Source organism: Centruroides vittatus, unplaced genomic scaffold (genome assembly GCF_030686945.1).
Source record: "Centruroides vittatus isolate TY-2023 unplaced genomic scaffold, ASM3068694v2 contig_1050, whole genome shotgun sequence".
Taxonomy (NCBI): domain Eukaryota; kingdom Metazoa; phylum Arthropoda; class Arachnida; order Scorpiones; family Buthidae; genus Centruroides; species Centruroides vittatus.
Window position 1 is genome coordinate 973,602 of NW_027120679.1, and position 18,260 is coordinate 991,861.

The 18,260-nt window shown below is 29.7% G+C and overlaps 2 protein-coding genes across 4 annotated transcripts in view; one reads left to right on the forward strand and one right to left on the reverse strand.

Moving 5' to 3' along the window:
* The window catches only part of LOC136971214 (coiled-coil domain-containing protein 174-like), a 39,736-nt gene that overhangs the window by 11,982 nt on the left and 9,494 nt on the right, over positions 1-18,260 (reverse strand). The window contains exon 3 of the mRNA XM_067265690.1: positions 11,334-11,435. Coding sequence (XP_067121791.1) covers positions 11,334-11,435 — 102 coding nt within the window. The remainder of the gene's footprint in view (positions 1-11,333; positions 11,436-18,260) is intronic.
* LOC136971136 (transcription initiation factor TFIID subunit 12-like) overlaps positions 11,823-18,260 on the forward strand; it is a 30,727-nt gene continuing 24,289 nt past the window's right edge. For 2 of the 3 annotated variants that reach the window (XM_067265617.1, XM_067265633.1), the window contains exon 1: positions 11,823-11,938. The gene's annotated coding sequence lies outside the window, so the exon portion shown is untranslated. Of the gene's footprint in view, positions 11,939-11,961; positions 12,149-18,260 lie in introns of those variants that run through there. The other variant, XM_067265625.1, reaches the window with a different exon arrangement.

Consider the following 18,260-nt stretch of genomic DNA (forward strand, 5'->3'; position numbering starts at 1 on the left):
GTTTAAGATTAAGGAACGACAGGATTAAGATCAAGATTAAGGAAAGACAGACATCTTTCCTTAATCTTGAAAAAGGAGTTAGATAGATGACTCTTGAAACCAGATATGGAAAGCTTAGGGGCAGTAGGCACAGATTAACTATATATGAATGTCTGGTTTGGATCAGAAGTTACTTACTTCAATTCAAAGTTTTCTCCTGAATGGAGTTAGATAACAAGCACCACTCTATTGCTAATAAGAAAAGTATGATGTAAAGAGACAAAACCATCACTAAAACAACTAAGAACATTGTGATGAAAAATTGCAGCCTGGCACATAAATAATCACCCATTAGAATTAGTTTGGTTTATTTGGTTATGGCAACATGATACATGAGTGATCTGCCAAGGGGGATGCATTCTAGGAAAACTGTTATGGGAAGCTGGACCCTATTTAGGTGTTAGAAAATGTGAAGAAATGTGAAGAAGACCCAGAAAACTTCATGTGGCCAGCTCGTTGGTGATGCTCAAACCCACGACTAACTAACTAATTATCAGTGTTCAGTGGTTTTATCCACTCTACTGGAGGAAACTTTTTACAATTAAGAAAATACCATTCAGAAATGAAAAACCCAAGTTGTTATATATGAAAAATTAAATAGTGATGCTCTCACATGTGATTGAAGTTTTTCACAGGATAACACTTTTGATTCCACACACGGCAAGTGCTGTGCACTATCTATCTCAGTAATGATATAGCACAACTATTTTGCACTACATCATTATTGCAGTAATTAAGTGAATATAATATAAACATTTTAAAATTACATTTAGTAGTTTAATATTTTCTTAAATTTTTGCCAATGGATTGTACTGTGTGTAAAGCCAGCAAATTGAATGTAGATAGAAATTAATTGATTTATAGCAATCCAATCGATATTTTGTGGTGGGGTGTACGTCATTATCTAAGTTAGAAGTATGAGAATGTAACTGCTGAGTTTCATAGCAATTGGTCCAATGGTCTAGGTGTGTATATCAAACAAACAAACAACCTCATTAACATATACAGAATTAAAATCTGAAAAAGAGGTCAATTAAATATTAATTTCATTTATAAAAGTAAAATATGAATTAACTAAACTCTATGTATCTAAAATACAGTAATCTGATGTTAAATTTTTAAAAACAAAAGTTAAATATAATAAAATCATGCACTATTTGTATAATAATTATGGATATAGGCTACTAATTTTCAGTCAATATTGTCAAATAATCAAACAAAATAAATTTAATTAATTAAATAAAAATTCACCATATAAGAAACAAAATACAGAAAAATCAACCTTAAAACAAAAAGTCTGACTATTTTTTTAATCTTAAATGTTTTTAAAACTTCATTCTATCTTCATAATGTTTCAAATATCTAAAATATTCTTAAGATTACAGCAGAAAGTAGAATTATTAAAATCAGAAATAAATTCTAATTTCTCACTGTTCTGACATGTAAATAATAAATTGTACAGAAAAATACAAATTGCTTCTTTAAGGAAACCAAAAAGTAAAAATAATAAAAGGAAAAACAAACAAAATTTGAATTTATTTTAAACACTTTGGTCAGCTTCAACTAATTATACACAGTTAAAATAGCAGTTTTTTTTTTATTAGTTATAATGGCATATATTATAACTAGTCATGCTAAAGCTGGCCAAACATTAGAGTGAAAATGTTTTTAATAAATTCCAATTTATAACATTTCAAATTCTATTTTGATAAAGAGGTCATTTTTATTTTTGGTATAAAACATTTGTCGAGTCTATTTATTTTCAGATACACACCCAGACTCAACTAAACAAACAACATTCGGATTTCTGAACATTGGTGAAATTCCAAAAGTTAGTGCACATGATTTTATATGTTAAAAAATTTCTTAAGAACTTTATCAATAAAATCAATTATAATCAACTAGAAGTAATCTTAGAGACAGAGCAGGTATAAACTGAAGCAATCCAATACTTAGATATTGCTATCCATATTGAAAATAGAAATTTTTTTGCCTCTGTCCACAAGAAACCAACTTCTTAGCAGATATATATATTTTCATTCTAATGATTTATTCAAATATAAAGTACAGAATTTAAAACTTTTCCAAAGTGCAATTATTTAGAGCACTAGAAATGCTGATCTAGAGCAGGGGTCTCTAACCTTTTTTCTGAGAAGGGTCATGTAAAGCATAAAAGAGAAGTCTGGGTCCAGGTATGAAAAACATAATAAAAGATTAAGACTTTTTTTATTTTTGAATAATTTTGGGTGTAAATCAATGTGAAATTTGTAATTGCTTTTTTGAAAGAATGCCATCAAAATTATGGATAAATTTTGCAGCATTCAACATTAAAATGTATTAGATATTCATTGTGTAGCGAATTCTCAATATTTTGTTTTTATATATTTTATTTTTGAAAAAGTTTGTTTGTGAAGGTACAGTACATAGAAGTAAAAGTAGAAAATATTCTTCATACAAACTTCTTAAGACTTAAATTTTCTTCTGATGGAGATTTGTAAAAATTTAAGAAAGCTTATTTGCAGCAAGGTAAATTAATTTTAGTTGACAATTCAAAAGTTTATATGCTTTTAACTAGTTTAAATGCTAATGATTAAATGTGTAAGTGAAAACAATCTATGCAGGCCAGATAACATACCACTAAGCAATTTTTTCATTTTTGGTGGGAATTAATGGAGTAAAAAGCCTAATTCCAAAGAGACCTAAAACTAATATAACATTAGTTAAACTGGATTAGTTAATATGATAAATATATTGATAATATTGAACACCAATAATATATTGATACTTAGGTCAACCAATGTAGTTTACTTTATTGTAAAGTACAATACAAGTTAGATGGGCAATTATTACAGGAAATACAGCATGCTTTCGGGAGTGTATTTGCTCCCGGGGGCCATAAGTTGAATTCTCTTGACCTAGAGCAGGGGTCATCAAACTACTTCACAGCGGGCCAGATAACAGAGAATGACAAGGGCGGGTTGCATAACCATTTTTGTTCAATATAGCACACTGAATACACAAAAAAATAAAGACAACCAGCATATTTATTCACCAATACACAAACACAATCACAATGCAGCAAGCTTGTAATTGCTTTTCTTAGAAACTTCATTGCAGGTACTTACACAAGAAGTGTTCTAATATCCAAAGTTGCAAAAAGTCTCCCAAGTTTTTATTTCACTGATTTCCCTAAAAATTATATTACTTTCAGATGCAAAAATCAGATTGCGCCAATTTTAGCATTTTTGAATACACTTATTTTAATTTTTTCTACATAGTAAATTTATTTACAATCTTTGATATTTCCATATAAATAATTATACTTTAGCTCATTTGTGGCACAGTGTGGTGGTGAGCCAGATGAATTGACCTTGTAGGTGTAGTTTGGTGACCCTTTATCTAGAGAAAGAAATTACATTAATTGGAAAAATGGTTTAGCCTTTATGTATCCACAATACTTGCTTCAAAATATTTTCAAGAAGGTAGAAAGTTGCATAAACAAAATACATAAAAAGAGTAAGAGTAATTTCTAGCAGATCAGAACCAGTCCTGTCAATCACATTGTTTCTCACTATTAAAATATGTGGTCTGAAATATGAGACAAATGCCATGATCTAAGGCAGTCTGATCTAAGGGACATAGTTTAAATTAAAAAAAATAAATAATTCTTTTTAAAAACTAGAAGGGTGCTCTTACTTCTTTGAAATGTAGAAGTATTTATACTTCCTCATTACAGAGCAATGTAAGTTTTTCTGTTTTTTTCTTTTTTGAAATTTACTTTATTGATTTCTGGAACATAAACACATTCAAGTTCTAGAAGTCAAGAATTTTAGAAGTTGTCAAAATATTGTTTGAAGTCATACCAAAAAATACAATTTTATGTTTGTGAGACTGATGGACAAGACACTGGAATATAGGACTGTTCTTTTGGGAGCAGGATTGTCATCTGGGAATGGGATAGTTGACAGCCATGATTAAAACTAGGGAGTTGAACTGAACAAGGAGAGAATACATCCCAGATAAATTTTTCTTGTTAATAAGGACTTTGGTATTATTTAATAAAGAGAATATGGATAGTTTCTCTTGTAAGAGATACTAATTTGGTTGGTTCCCATAATTTGGTTGTTTGTAAATCTTAGAAAGATGTTGGAAATTCACCCGAAATGTTTGGCTCCATTATGGACAACAGATTCAAACTTATCTCTCTAGTTGGGACAAAATGAGACAAAAATGAAAATTTTATTAAAATAAAAAGAAGCCAGGACAGATAGTAATGTTCCAGTCAAAATGGTATACATATAATCAGCCTAGCAATAAATGACAACTTTTCATAAAAAATTTTACATTTAAAAAAAGTATTTACAAAGATTAAAATTTGAAAGTTTATTAATATATTTTCATTCTGTTATTATATTAGTGTTACCACCCGTTCGGTTTTCACCTAGACAGTCCAGGAATTGACTCACTGTCTGGGTGAACTATTAATTTTGTCTGGAAATTTCATAGAAATTGTGAAATTACAATGAAACAAAGTTCTTGCAAATATTGTTATAAATTTACACCATTTGAACAATGAAAGACCTCACACTCACTGAAACTCATCTGCCATTCTGCCGTTTACTCTGTTTATGCCGACGTGTGACGTGCAACCTGCCTCAACTTTTTTTTTTTGCTTGTATGTTACTCCTATGCAAGTCCCTAGTCCCTAACTAACTGATTTAGAACCAGCATGCACATTATTCTTCGCATTGTAAAATGACATTGCGCATGCGTCAGGAACTTCTGTTTGAACAAACCTGACCTGCTGTTCGGGTCAGCGATTTTGTAAAGGCAACATTATATCATGTCTTTGTCATAAAAAATATTGAGAAAGTGCTGTAATCTCTTTCTCACCTGAATCATATTTTTTTTAAAAATTTTGTGAAAAAGTAGTTGAACACTATTAACATTAAAGCCAGATTTACACTTACAAATAAGTTGTATAAAAACATCCTACTCATATGTAAAATTGTATACAAATTATCATTCATACTTATGATTTCTCATACAAGTAGAGCATTTTTATGCAAGTTCCTCTTAAGTTTAAACCTGGCCAGAGAATACAAATAGGGTAGAGATGTGCCAGTTTTGGCCAGTGTAGTACCAGTTCTGGCCAGAAAACAAATTTAACTTAAAAATATAATCACAAATGAAACAAACTTTTATTGTTAACTGTTCACACAGTTAACAATAATCTTTGATGATATTTGAATAATGAATAAAATTGCATCCTACTAATTTAGGTTTTAAATAATATTCTACTTATATTTTTGTAAATATTTTAGTCATATTTAAACTCTAAATTAGGAGGATGCAATTCCATTCATTATTCAAATCTCATCATCAATAATTATGCAAATGAAGTTGGAAAGTGAAGATGGTAGCAGTCAAGGTTTAACATAACTCGACCCCAGAAACTCAAAATAATTGAAACAAAATGAAAAATAAATAATGTAAGTAACTAAGCATAACTATACAGAATTGTCTCTTGCTACCTAACAATTTCTGGATATAATTAGAATGAAGATAATATCCAAATGATAAAGTTAGTAAAATAAACAAGTAATCACTGTTTAATGTATTTTTTCCTATATTAGTAATGAACATTAAGCTTAAACTAAAAGTTTTTAATATAATACTTAAAAGTAAACAAAAAAAAAAGGTCATTAGAAATGAGAATAAAAAAAACTTTTAAAATTTATTGTCTGTACATATTTAGAGCAGAAACAGACTAACAAAATTTACTTAATAAAATTCATCTGACTTGGGCTGTATCCTTTTCAAAACTTATTTCTTGCACTTGTAAATTTATTGGATTTGTCAGTTTTATGAGTCTCTCATTTTCTATTTCTATTGATCTATTCATCTATTTTTCATCTATTGATTCTGAATATAAGCCTGTTATTCCTAATATTCTTTGTGACTCTTGATATAGTAAACCTTAAGAATTACAACAAATAAAATGATGAAGAACTGAATTTCTAATTGTAATAAATAATATTTTGCTTATATATTTTTATGAATCTAATCAGGATCTAATGATTATGATGGTATTATATGAACAGTAATGTTGTTATGTGGTAAAGCTCAGAGAATTTTAATTCCATTTGTGACTTCTTTGTGTGAAGCTGGGTTTTCAACTGTTGCTATGATAAAAATTAAGTATCACATGAAAATCAATGTAAAGAAGGAAATAAGGGTGGCTGTGTCTAGTTTGATTCCAACGTTTGATAATGTGTGGTGATCAACAGGCCTATCCAAACCACTGATTATAATTAATTGAATTTGTTCAATTACATTTTTTTTGTTATTTTAAATATGTGTTTTATTTATTTTTATTTAATGTCCTAACTCTTTAATTTAAAAAATTATTGGCTATTTCATTATTTCACCAATTGTACTGTACTTGTTAGAATTTGATACAGGGTGCCTTGGGAAAACCTGGATTTAGAAAGAGTGCTGAGAATCAAAAAAGTTTGGGAACCACTGCTGTACAGACAGTAAAAAAGGTTTGTAATGTGTATGGAAAAGATGCTCCTAAGCTGCAAATATGCAAATGTGGTTTAAAAAAGATCCATTTGGGAATTTTTAACTAATGGATAAACAATGTATGGAGCATTCAAAAGATGTCAACAAAGAAAAATTTCAAGAAGAAATTGTTAAAAATTGACAAAAAAAACACAATATAAACATCAAATATACCAAAAATAAAGTGAAAAAAGCACTGAAATTATATGAGCATAACACATGAGTGAAAGATGATTTGTGTTTAAGGTTTGAGTGCATTTTTTCAGTGCATGACCAGTTCAAATTCTGAAACATCATTCGAAGTCAAAGGCAAATTTTTGTTGAATTTAGTGTTCAAATTCTGAAGTGTTCGAAGTACAACTGTATTTTAAATATTTTACACTTATTCTAAAATCTGTAGTTGATTACTAAAAATTGTCCAAAAATTAATTGGAAGAGCTTAAAATATTTAAAGCCATGAATAATTTTATGTTAATTTTAAAATTATGGAAAATTTTTATGAATTTACTTCAGTGAAATATATTCAGCTTTTGAAATACAAAAAAGTAAAAATCGTTTTAGATATAGGGTATGCATTTCATTATTTATATGTAGTACAGTATAACTAAAGCTAACCAAATTATATTTGGAGGAAAAATTTATTGCATTAATATTTTATTTCTTTATTATTTCATTATTTTACTTTTTATATATTTAAATGTCTTTAATTTGAATTTCATTCACATTATGTAAAAACAAATTTATTATTGTATTGATTTTATTATTATTATTTTTCCAATTTTATAGTGTCAAATTTCATTTATATATTTTTTGGGGATATATAAATGAAATGAACACTTTTGGGGAGATTTTCCATATCAATAAATTTTTTGTCAATCCATTCAATGTCTTCAGCAGTCACATATAATCTTTGCCATGAGCTCCCTCTATCTTCTTGCTGCAACCTGCATTGGTCATTCTTTTTGACCAACTAGAGCTTGGCATTGAAAATTAGCAATTGGCTTAAGCCTGCACAACCACTCTCAAGGATTGTGCAGGCTTAAAGGGGGCATGATATAATCCTAAACTGCCATATATCTGATTCCATGGTAAATAACGTTTCATGTTATTGGTCAACCATTGTTGTCATATCACAACCAACATTTCTACAAAAAAAAAATGTTCGATAAAAAATAATGCGCAACTTACAATGACTCAAGGAACATAAATATACAATTAATAAGAAGCTCGATAACACCACACTATCAGCTTACACACAGCAACAGGACATTCATGTCCAATGGGAGCAAGCATCAATTATCAAACCAACAACAAATATACACATGATGAAATATCTTGAAAGATTAGAGATTTTTAAAGTGCACAAAAGAACTGGTTACATCAACCTTAGGGACACATACACATTGGCTACTGCATGGCGATCTTTTTATGAAGATTAATTTTATTAAGAGACATTTTTATTTTTATTAAGAAACATTTATTTGTTATTTATTTTATTGTCTGCAACTACATTTTCAGTTATTTATTTATGTATTTATCTCGGAATTCTTGTTTTTATTTATATTTAAATTTACATTCTATTTTATGGTAACCGAGGAAGATCGGTTAAAAATGATTGAAAATGTTTTTATTTTAGTAAATTTTATTTGCTGGATTGTTAAAGGTGTTTTTTTATCGTATTCTATTTAACCAGTATGTATAATATATGAGGGAAAAAGTTCCTCCTTTCAGAGTTTTTTCTATAAAATTTGGATTAAACAAATCCTAACCAAAAAATGTTAAAATGAAAATTACTGAATTTTCCAAAACTGAACATTCCTCTAAGTAGAAGGAACAGTTGTTCAATTTGACAACTGTATTGGATGGCAAAAATCATCAAGTAGGATATTTGATTTTAAAAATAAATACCAGGATTGTGTATAGCAATGGCAAGAGTCAAAAAATTATGAAATAAGATATTTTATGTACAGTACAACTTTGCAGATCAAATTTTCTCCTATACAGTTTTGGCATTTTGATTCCCATGAAAATGTCTATACTCAGTGATGTCTCTGGAGGAGTTTTTCAATATTGATACTGAGAGTTGCAAAATAAAAGAGCAATGCATGTGCAGGTTTATTATACAAGATCCAACTATAATCCAAATTGTATATTTAGTAAACAGTGACATCATGCTGCCTTAAACACTTCCCATAGATTGTCACATTTCTTAAATTCCCCCTTGGGGCATGACATCACTTGTGAATAACTCCTATGAGAAACATAAATGGGGTTCAACTGTACTTTACTGTTGTGTATAATGCTATTATTTTCCTTTGTTTAATTTTTTTTATATATGAACAACAAGTTGAATTTTTCTTGAACTTAGTAAAATTACATCTAAAAATCTATATAAGCTTTTTATTTATGTAAAAATGTAATCCAGCTTAAGATGCAATTAAAATAAACTTTATAATTAAATATTCAAACATTTTTAAGTTAAAACATTAAATATAAAAATCCAGCAACATTTAAAACTGCATGTGTGGCACCATCTGTTATGATATTTTATCTGAAAAAGCTTTCTATGTTTTTAATAATTATAAAATGGCAAAAAGCATACATTTTAATAATGAGTAAAATTGTCATTAAGTCCAATCCCACTTGAGATATGATACAAAAATCCCTACAATCTCTTCATTTCCTGGACCTTTAATTACCAATCTGTAATAGCATCAATCCCCTAATACAGAAATCTTCCTGCAAAATTTCAGAAATTTTCAATAAAAAGCACAGAAGTGATTAAGCTTCAAAGAGAATGACCAAAATCGTGACACACACACTAACATCCATACATACGTAAAAAACCCCCCGAATTTTATTTCTCGATGTTTCAAGGTCCCCGAATCCAAAACTGTAAAAAATCTGGGGAGAAGGGAAAGTACAGCAGTCAAAAAATTCCCCTCTGTCATACATAACAATGTCAGGAAAGTAAAAAAAAAAAGCATTAATAGCTTGTATTTTTTCAAAAAATAACACTGAAAAAATTAAAAATAAAGAAATCACACAGACCTAATATTACGGGTTGCATTACCTGTAATCAGATAAAAATGCATCAGTAAATATGTCAGTAATTTAATATTTTTTACCAGTAAATTTGGTAAAAAATAATAGGCCTACACAATAATTTTTTGAAGCCAAATACTTGTGTGTACACTTTCATGTATATTTATATTTTCATATATTAAAGATAGAAGTGTCAAAAATTTTTATTTAAATTGTAAAAGTAGTTCATATCATTTATCTTTTAAATTATTACATTAAAAATTATAAAGTATCATATTATATCACCATGCTAGACAGTTTGGCAATTTTTCTTAATACCATAACACCTAGAACACAATGATGATTTTAGTTGACAAAATGGCATAAATTTACTTTATCAAGTAAATAGTAATGTTAAAAAAACAGTGTTTTTATTAACTGTCTTTAATAAAATGAAATGAAATTTATTAACAATAATTTAACAACAATAATTTTATTATTGTTATTAAAGACAGTAGTAAATAAACAGTTAATGCTGTAAAGACAATGTTTTTATAAACATTTCAGCACCATGAATGTGAGCACTTGCACTGGCCACTTTTTACTCATGAAAAACTTTTTGTTTTTGAAAATAGAAAAAAGGGAATTCAATTGGTCATGGAACACCAAAGATTGTTTAGTTGCTGACTTAGTTATTGTTTTATTGGTGAATCAATAAGTGCACTAATTTTTAAATTTAGAATCTAAAATTAAAACTTTTGGTAATGTTTTGAAAAATTTACCATTTTACTAGCAGTCAAGAAGTCAGTAAATTTACAACCCTACTCAATGTGGAGAGATAACAAACAGAAGTCACGTAGATGTTGTATTGGTAAAACAAATGCTTATCATAAACAAATTTGAAATTTAAACAGATTGTAAATTAAAAAATATTATTGTATTTTTACCTAAAACTTTTACAACTTGATTTGAGAAAACTATATTTCAAAAATTAAGGACTAAAACTAATGCAAGATTATAAGGTTAACAAACTATATTAACATAAATTGATTAAGTTTGATAAATTAAGTTACATTTAACAATAAACTAATATTAACCTTCTAATCGAGCACTTCTCGTGAAACAAACGAAATCAATTTGCGTAATTGGTGCTCTTACTTAATAGCTTAAGACCGATACGTTACCGAATTTGATCCTCGATACACACGACACCGATTCCTTCATTTCTACAATCATCCACCCGCAGTTACAGTTACATAAAAGAGCAAAAAAGGAAAGTTACGACCAATCGCGGCATAATATGTAAACTCACCGTTTGTATTTCGTTACAGATATATTAATTATAGAATAATAATAATAATTTCTGAGTAGGAATATGTATAATTGATTCTACTCCACAATTTATATATCGTAGGCTATGTCACCACTTATAAATAATGTCGCTTCCTTTTTCAAAGTGGTTATCACACGCTAAATCTTTTATTATAATTAATAACACGGTATTACATCCAACAAAAGTGTAAATAAATCTGTGCATTAGGAATACATTTTTAAATGCACTTCTTTGCTTTTACTTGAATCAAGTGAATTTAAAGAACAGAGCAATATGATCTTGATTTATGGAATAATTTCAGACAAATTAAGCAAAAAAAAAAAAAACTCATTTCAGCACACAAGAAATAATCAGGGAATGAAAAAAATACCTTCTTAGGAGGTTCTGCTGAAGGTTGTCCGAATTCTCTTCTCAGTTTTTCAGCTTTGAGAGCTTCTTGCTTCTTAAAAAGTTCAGCTTTCAAGTCTATCAGCTATAAAATAAACAAAATTTCTCACGGTGAATTCATATAAAGCATTGTCTGCTTTCTATTGATTATTTATATTTATATACTACGCCCGATTATTACTTACAGACGAGAAATTGATATTAATTCTCTTTTCCGTAGTCATGGCAAGCGTAAACAACAAATTATCCGTAATGAGTGTATGGAGATACAAAACGCAAATCTTCCATCATTAACCTTCGTACACAAATACGACGCCAGATGTCGATTTTTAAAAGCCATATTTCTTAATATCTTTTATTTAATTCGAATCCAAATTCGATTAATAAATATTATTACTTAACATTTAATAAATTAATATTTAAAATATTATTCGAGATTGCTTATTGTTAAAAATTCTATGTTTATACATTTATTTCATTTTTTCTCCGCTAGGATGCGTTGACGCCATTTCAAACTGAAAATGTGTAACGTTACCTGCGTAGATCTCTTTTGACTTGGACTTTTATATAATTTTTTTGTTTTTTTTTGTAAGTAAACTTTATTAATAAGTTGAATATTATTTTAAAACATATCTAACGATCTCGATCTAATCGGTTATCGGCATATTTTAGTTAGGACATGAAATCTTCCGATTTGGTTAATTTCTCCCTAAAGAAGTTCTCAAACAAGTTTTTTTAAGGTTAAAATCCTGCTTCCTGATCTAATTCAAAAAGGTTTTTTTAAAATTGTATTTATTGGTAAGATTTTGTTTATTTTCATATAAAAAAACAAAATATTTAGTGTAATAAACATCAATCTTACTAAATCTTAGTTTATATTTAATATATTGAATGTTTTGCTGAAGAACCAATGTATTTCATATTTGACTGATTTCTATGAATAAGCAAATTTTTTGCCAGGAGAAATAAATCTCATCCATTTTTCTTATAGTTTCATACAAGAATGTATTTATACATTTTTGTTTAGTTACAGTACACATATGAGATAATGTTTTTAAATAATTCTTGGGGTATTTCTTTTGGTATACCATCATTTTTATTAAACATGTTTTTATTAAACAAAACTGAAAGTAAAAGAAGGATAACAGTTTTGATGTTAGAGATAATAAATCTATGCGTTTTTACTGTGTGTTTAACAATCATATACAATGGAATAAGAAATTCTCTTTATTAAAGAAGTTTTTCCTTGATTTGAGATGAGTTTATCAATAAATTATCTTGACATATATTCCTTAAATCTCTTGATTTTGATTAGTTTTCAGACCAGTCTTATTTGATTTTGTCAGTTTCCTGTGAATTAGTCATCAATGATGTATAGCGTTACTTTCTTCCTATGCATTTTCCACTGTGATGGTATCCTATTTATAAAATTTTGATAATAGATAACAAAAACAATCTTTTTTCAGACTTTTTACAGAATTGGAATTTTTATTTTAGTTCGAGCTTCTCTGAAAATGAGTCCAAAGGTTCAAAAATTGTATGTATGTAAACATCTCTAAGCCCAATAGTTATATTAAATCCAAACAATTATTGGATTACATTGGTTTGTATTATTACTATTATTAATAATGAAAATCTGAATAATTTGGCAATAAAAGTTGACATTATGTATTATCTCTTATTAAATTTAATAATTATAACTAAATTAATATTTATTAAATAATTTAGAAAATTTTGGAAGAAAAGAGTCAGTCCACAGTGGGACTCAAATCCACAACTGCTACTTACTGTGCAGATGTGTTGCCAGTTATGCTATTTGGACCTCCATCTGATCTCTTGCTTCCAGACATTAAATTTAGATATAACCATACTAGTTATCACAGCAGTAAAACAGCCTAATTTAATCCAGCAATTGTTTGGCTTTAATGGTTCAAAAATTTTTGAGATTTTTCACTTGTACACCTGTAACAAGACACTTTTTTTCTATTTGATATTTTTTTCAACAGTATGATAAATAAACAAAAAATAACATATTATTATAAATAATAATTAATGTTAATATAATAGACTCTTGTTAGTTAAAACAGAGGGACAGTTTTAAACAGTTTGAATTTCTGAATGTTACAGAAATGATGAAATGATTTTAATAATGGTTACCACATGGCAAACAGAATAATGTTTAATCAATGAGAAATACAAAACAAAGGTTCTGTATTGCCCACGAAAAGCCATGATGAGCAAGTACCACAGGGAGACCATAAACTGTCATGTATTAATTGATTTGAAATGTTTTTACATTTTAATTTTTTAATATATTTTTAAAAGTAATGTATTAATTTTAAATTCAAACTTCAAATTTCAAAAATGGGAAGATGACGATGATCTAGTAACATGCACTCTTAATTCAAATAAACAGGAGACAGCATATTCAAGGTTGAATTAAAAGGAAATTCAAATTAACACGAGTCTACTGTATATATTATTGTTATTACATAATATATTATTAACATACAAATAATAATTTAATATAAAAATTTAAGTGAATATCTGAATTATTGACCTTTCTTGATTTCATATTCAAATACGTTATGAAATATGAAGACACTTGAAAAATATAAAAATATATGTTGAAAGAACAAAATTTACCTGTTAAATTTAAAGTGTCAAAATCTTAGTTTGATTCCTTATAGGTAGAAAATTAATTTCCTTGTGATAATATAATATAGTTTTGTAGTTAAAATACAAATTAAAAAGATAAATATAGACTATCAGAATCTAATTTATATTTAACTTATTTAAATTTCTTTTATAGAGGCTCTACCTGACTGTTTTCACTAGTCCAACCACATTCGCATTTTGCATTATTTTGCAATTTTATATTTTTGTAATTTAAAAACAATGTTTTTGTGAATGTTGCTATCTATAAATAAATAACGACTAACCCATTACAAAGCTACACATCCACAAGAGCCGAATTATCGGGTTAGAGTTGGCTATAATAAATAAATAATTAATAAGACAATTTGGCACTAGAGCTCGGCGTTAGGCGCCATCTCTTACTAAACTTAATAATTATAATTAAATTAAATAAATAATTTTAATAATTTGGAACTGGAGGAAAAGAAATCGGCCCGAAGCGGGACTCGAACCCGCAACTTCTGCTATCCGTGCAGACACGTTACCAGTTACGCTACCCGGACCTTCGGTCTGATCGCCTCCTCCAGTATATATAAGCTAATACGACGACCATCGACGGTCATTCGTATTAGCTTATATATACTGGAGGAGGCGATCAGACCGAAGGTCCGGGTAGCGTAACTGGTAACGTGTCTGCACGGATAGCAGAAGTTGCGGGTTCGAGTCCCGCTTCGGGCCGATTTCTTTTCCTCCAGTTCCAAATTATTAAAATTATTTATTTAATTTAATTATAATTATTAAGTTTAGTAAGAGATGGCGCCTAACGCCGAGCTCTAGTGCCAAATTGTCTTATTAATTATTTATTTATTATAGCCAACTCTAGCCCGATAATTCGGCTCTTGTGGATGTGTAGCTTTGTAATGGGTTAGTCGTTATTTATTTATATTTATACGCCTTGCCGGGGTTGCGATGGCCGGTTGAGTGCCTTGGGAGGACGTGGGCACTTGATGTGTCCCCAGCCGGCATTGTAATGACCGTCGATGGTCGTCGTATTAGCTTATATATACTGGAGGAGGCGATCGGACTGAAGGTCCGGGTAGCGTAACTGGTAATGTGTCTGCACGGATAGCAGAAGTTGCGGGTTAGAGTCCCGCTTCGGGCCGATTTCTTTTCCTCCAGTTCCAAATTATTAAAATTATTTATTTAATTTAATTATAATTATTAAGTTTAGTAAGAGATGGCCCCTAATGCCGAGCTCTAGTGCCAAATTGTCTTATTAATTATTTATTTATTATAGCCAACTCTAGCCCGATAATTCGGCTCTTGTGGATGTGTAGAATGTTGCTATCTTTTTACATTATTTATACTTATTTAACATATCAAATTTTTTAATTAAAAATTAATTGATATTAAGGAAAAAGGAAGTTTTTTTTAATTTAAAATAATGTGGAGCAAATTATCATAATTTTATGCAGATAACCAGCAAAATATTGTTTATGTGGAAATAAAACTTTATATAACTTAAATTACCATACACCCTGTTTTTGAAAAATGGTACCTGCCAGTTTTTAGTTTAGAAGGTATTGTTTCAAATATGTCATCTTATTTCTGTTTGTAAATATGATTATAAATAAATGAATATTTGAGATGAATCACCTAAACTTTAAAACTATTCCCAAACCTAACCTATCCAACATTTTTATGTTGGATAGGTTACCAGGACTACAAATTCTGTTATCATTTTACTTTATTTCTATTTTATTTATCAAATGATGCTAATAAAATACATAATAATAAATTAATAACAGTAAATGCTAAAATAATCTAAAAAACATTAAATAGTAAAAGTTTTAACATTGATAGTATCCAATGAGACAGATTTGAGAATTGATAGTTTAGATTTTTACTTGCTGTACACAATTAACATACTGTAAAATTGATATGTCAGTTTCATGTAGGGAAAGAGTTACCAAAAATGTATCAACTTTTAAGATATAGGTTCAAGTGGGAAGGTCTAATAATAATAATTAAATTGTGGATTCAGGCATATAAAATGAATGGAAGATGTTAGGCTCTTTTGGGATTAGATCTCTAATCTATTTTATTCACTTCCATTCTAATTACAACAAAATAAAAGTTTGATTGTTACAACGGTTCAGACTGGACTCTGGTTATATCTGGCTCGACTGATTGACCCTAAACAAAGACATCCTTGAATCTCACAACCACACGTAGATGTGACTGAATCGGAGCCGTGGTCATTAGGTTTTGTCACATGTGCAAAAACAATTGATCTAGCACCTCCCCTTTTAAGAAGCAAAACTCTCAAATTGGTGGCTTATGCAATGTAATAGTTCTTTCGAGAAGGTTTGATTTGAAGTCATCCAGTCAGGATCCAAGTGTGGGCCAATTGATGTGGAGGATATGGTGCCATATTCTCAAGTGGTGTTTCTTCAATGGTGAATGATCTCTCAGATGGCAGAGACCTTCGCCAGTCTCTCAACCTAATGCTCTAATTCTGGAGTCAGAGTGGTGTGTAATGGAATGGAAAAAATTTTCATGATGACAGCGAGGGGGGTCGTTCTTAGGACATTGTCGAGAAGATTGTCTCCATATGAGTTGGTTGACATTAAATCACTGAGTTAATCCATTAGTCATTTTCATCTCATATATATTGTTTCTGACTTTGTACTTGATTGTTCTTAACTGCCAATTTTGAATGTGTTGGTCATGCAAAGATGAGCTCTTTAATTGCAAAATTTTGTTCCCAGGCTCTATCCTTGTGGTTGAATTGCTTCTTCATTTTGATGTTGCACTTTGTTGGATATTTTGGCAGCAACAATAGGTTGAGAGATGTTCGAATCTTGCATCTGAAGAAGAGTTTGACTGGAGATTTGTTATCTGGTAGAGCCAAATTTGGAGTTATTTGATAAGTTTTCAGAAATATATCCAGTGTGTGTTGTATATTTCTTTCCCCTTTTAACTTGTTAGTGCTTGCTTCAGCGTGTTGATGAATCTTTCTACCTGCCCATTGGAATGTGGATGACAGGGTGGCAAGATGATGTACTCAGTGGTGATATTCGAAATAGTTAACAAAGGGTTCGCTAGTAGAAAATTTTTCCCTAACAATCACTGACAAACAAAATGGAAGTTTTGGCTGGAAATAAATACAATACCTTTTCTTGCGATATATCTAATAATCAGTGGCGTATTTGGAATGTAACGAGCCCTGGGCGAAGACCAGGTAACAATAGTATATTAGTGCTGTCGACCTTTTTTTTTTTCAGGCAGAGAAATTTTTCACCTTGAATGGCACTGCTGATAATAGACAGACGTCATCATCTCTCGAAATACAATCTCCTTTTTATTTCACTGTCCATAGCCCGACACGTATTCCACAGCCATCTTGTATTATCTCACGCGCGTGAGATTGTGGGATCTCTCTTATGACTGGATCTAGTTTCAAGAACTCTCTTCAATTGATCGCGATTAAACCTCGTTTCGGTTGAGATTAAAACAGTCGCGCCAAGACATAGTCCCCGACCTTGCTCACAGTCTAGATTGAAATACTTGGTGCGAACGGGGTATAAGGCTCTAGTTGAGTAGAATTACAGAGTATAATACGTATATTTTAATATATTTAAAAAAAAAAAAAAAACAAAATCACTGAGAAATGCTCCATGTGTTTAACAAGGTTCGGAAAACTGAAAATTTTAACAACGGGTTCGGCTGAACCTGTGCGAACCCCCTGAATATCACCACTGGATGCACTTGATTCTGTGTTGGTCACAGAATCTTTTGAATTCATATGAGCTGAACTGTGTTCTATTGTCACTGACAAGAACTTCTGGCAGTCTGTGACAAATAAGGAGTTTCTGCAGCACACTAATCATTGTGAGAGATATAATTTTGTACATGCTAAAGATTTCTGGATACTAATCTATCTAATTTCTGGATACTATCTACTACAATGAAAAAGCTGTGGCCCTGGTAAGATCCTGCATAGTCAATGTGGATATGCTACCATGGATAGCATATCCACATTTGGCCAAGAGAATAGTTTGGAAGTTACTGGTTATTTGGCTGCTTCAATACATGGAGAGCATTGTCGCATGGTTGACTTGATGTTAAGATTCATATTCCAAGGCCAATAAATGTAGTTGTGAGCTAGAGACTTTATGTGCCAGATGCTGGAATGTCTACAATGTAGAAGTTTAAGTATCTTAAATTGTACTACTGTGGGAAGGATAATACATTCATTGTTGAATAGACA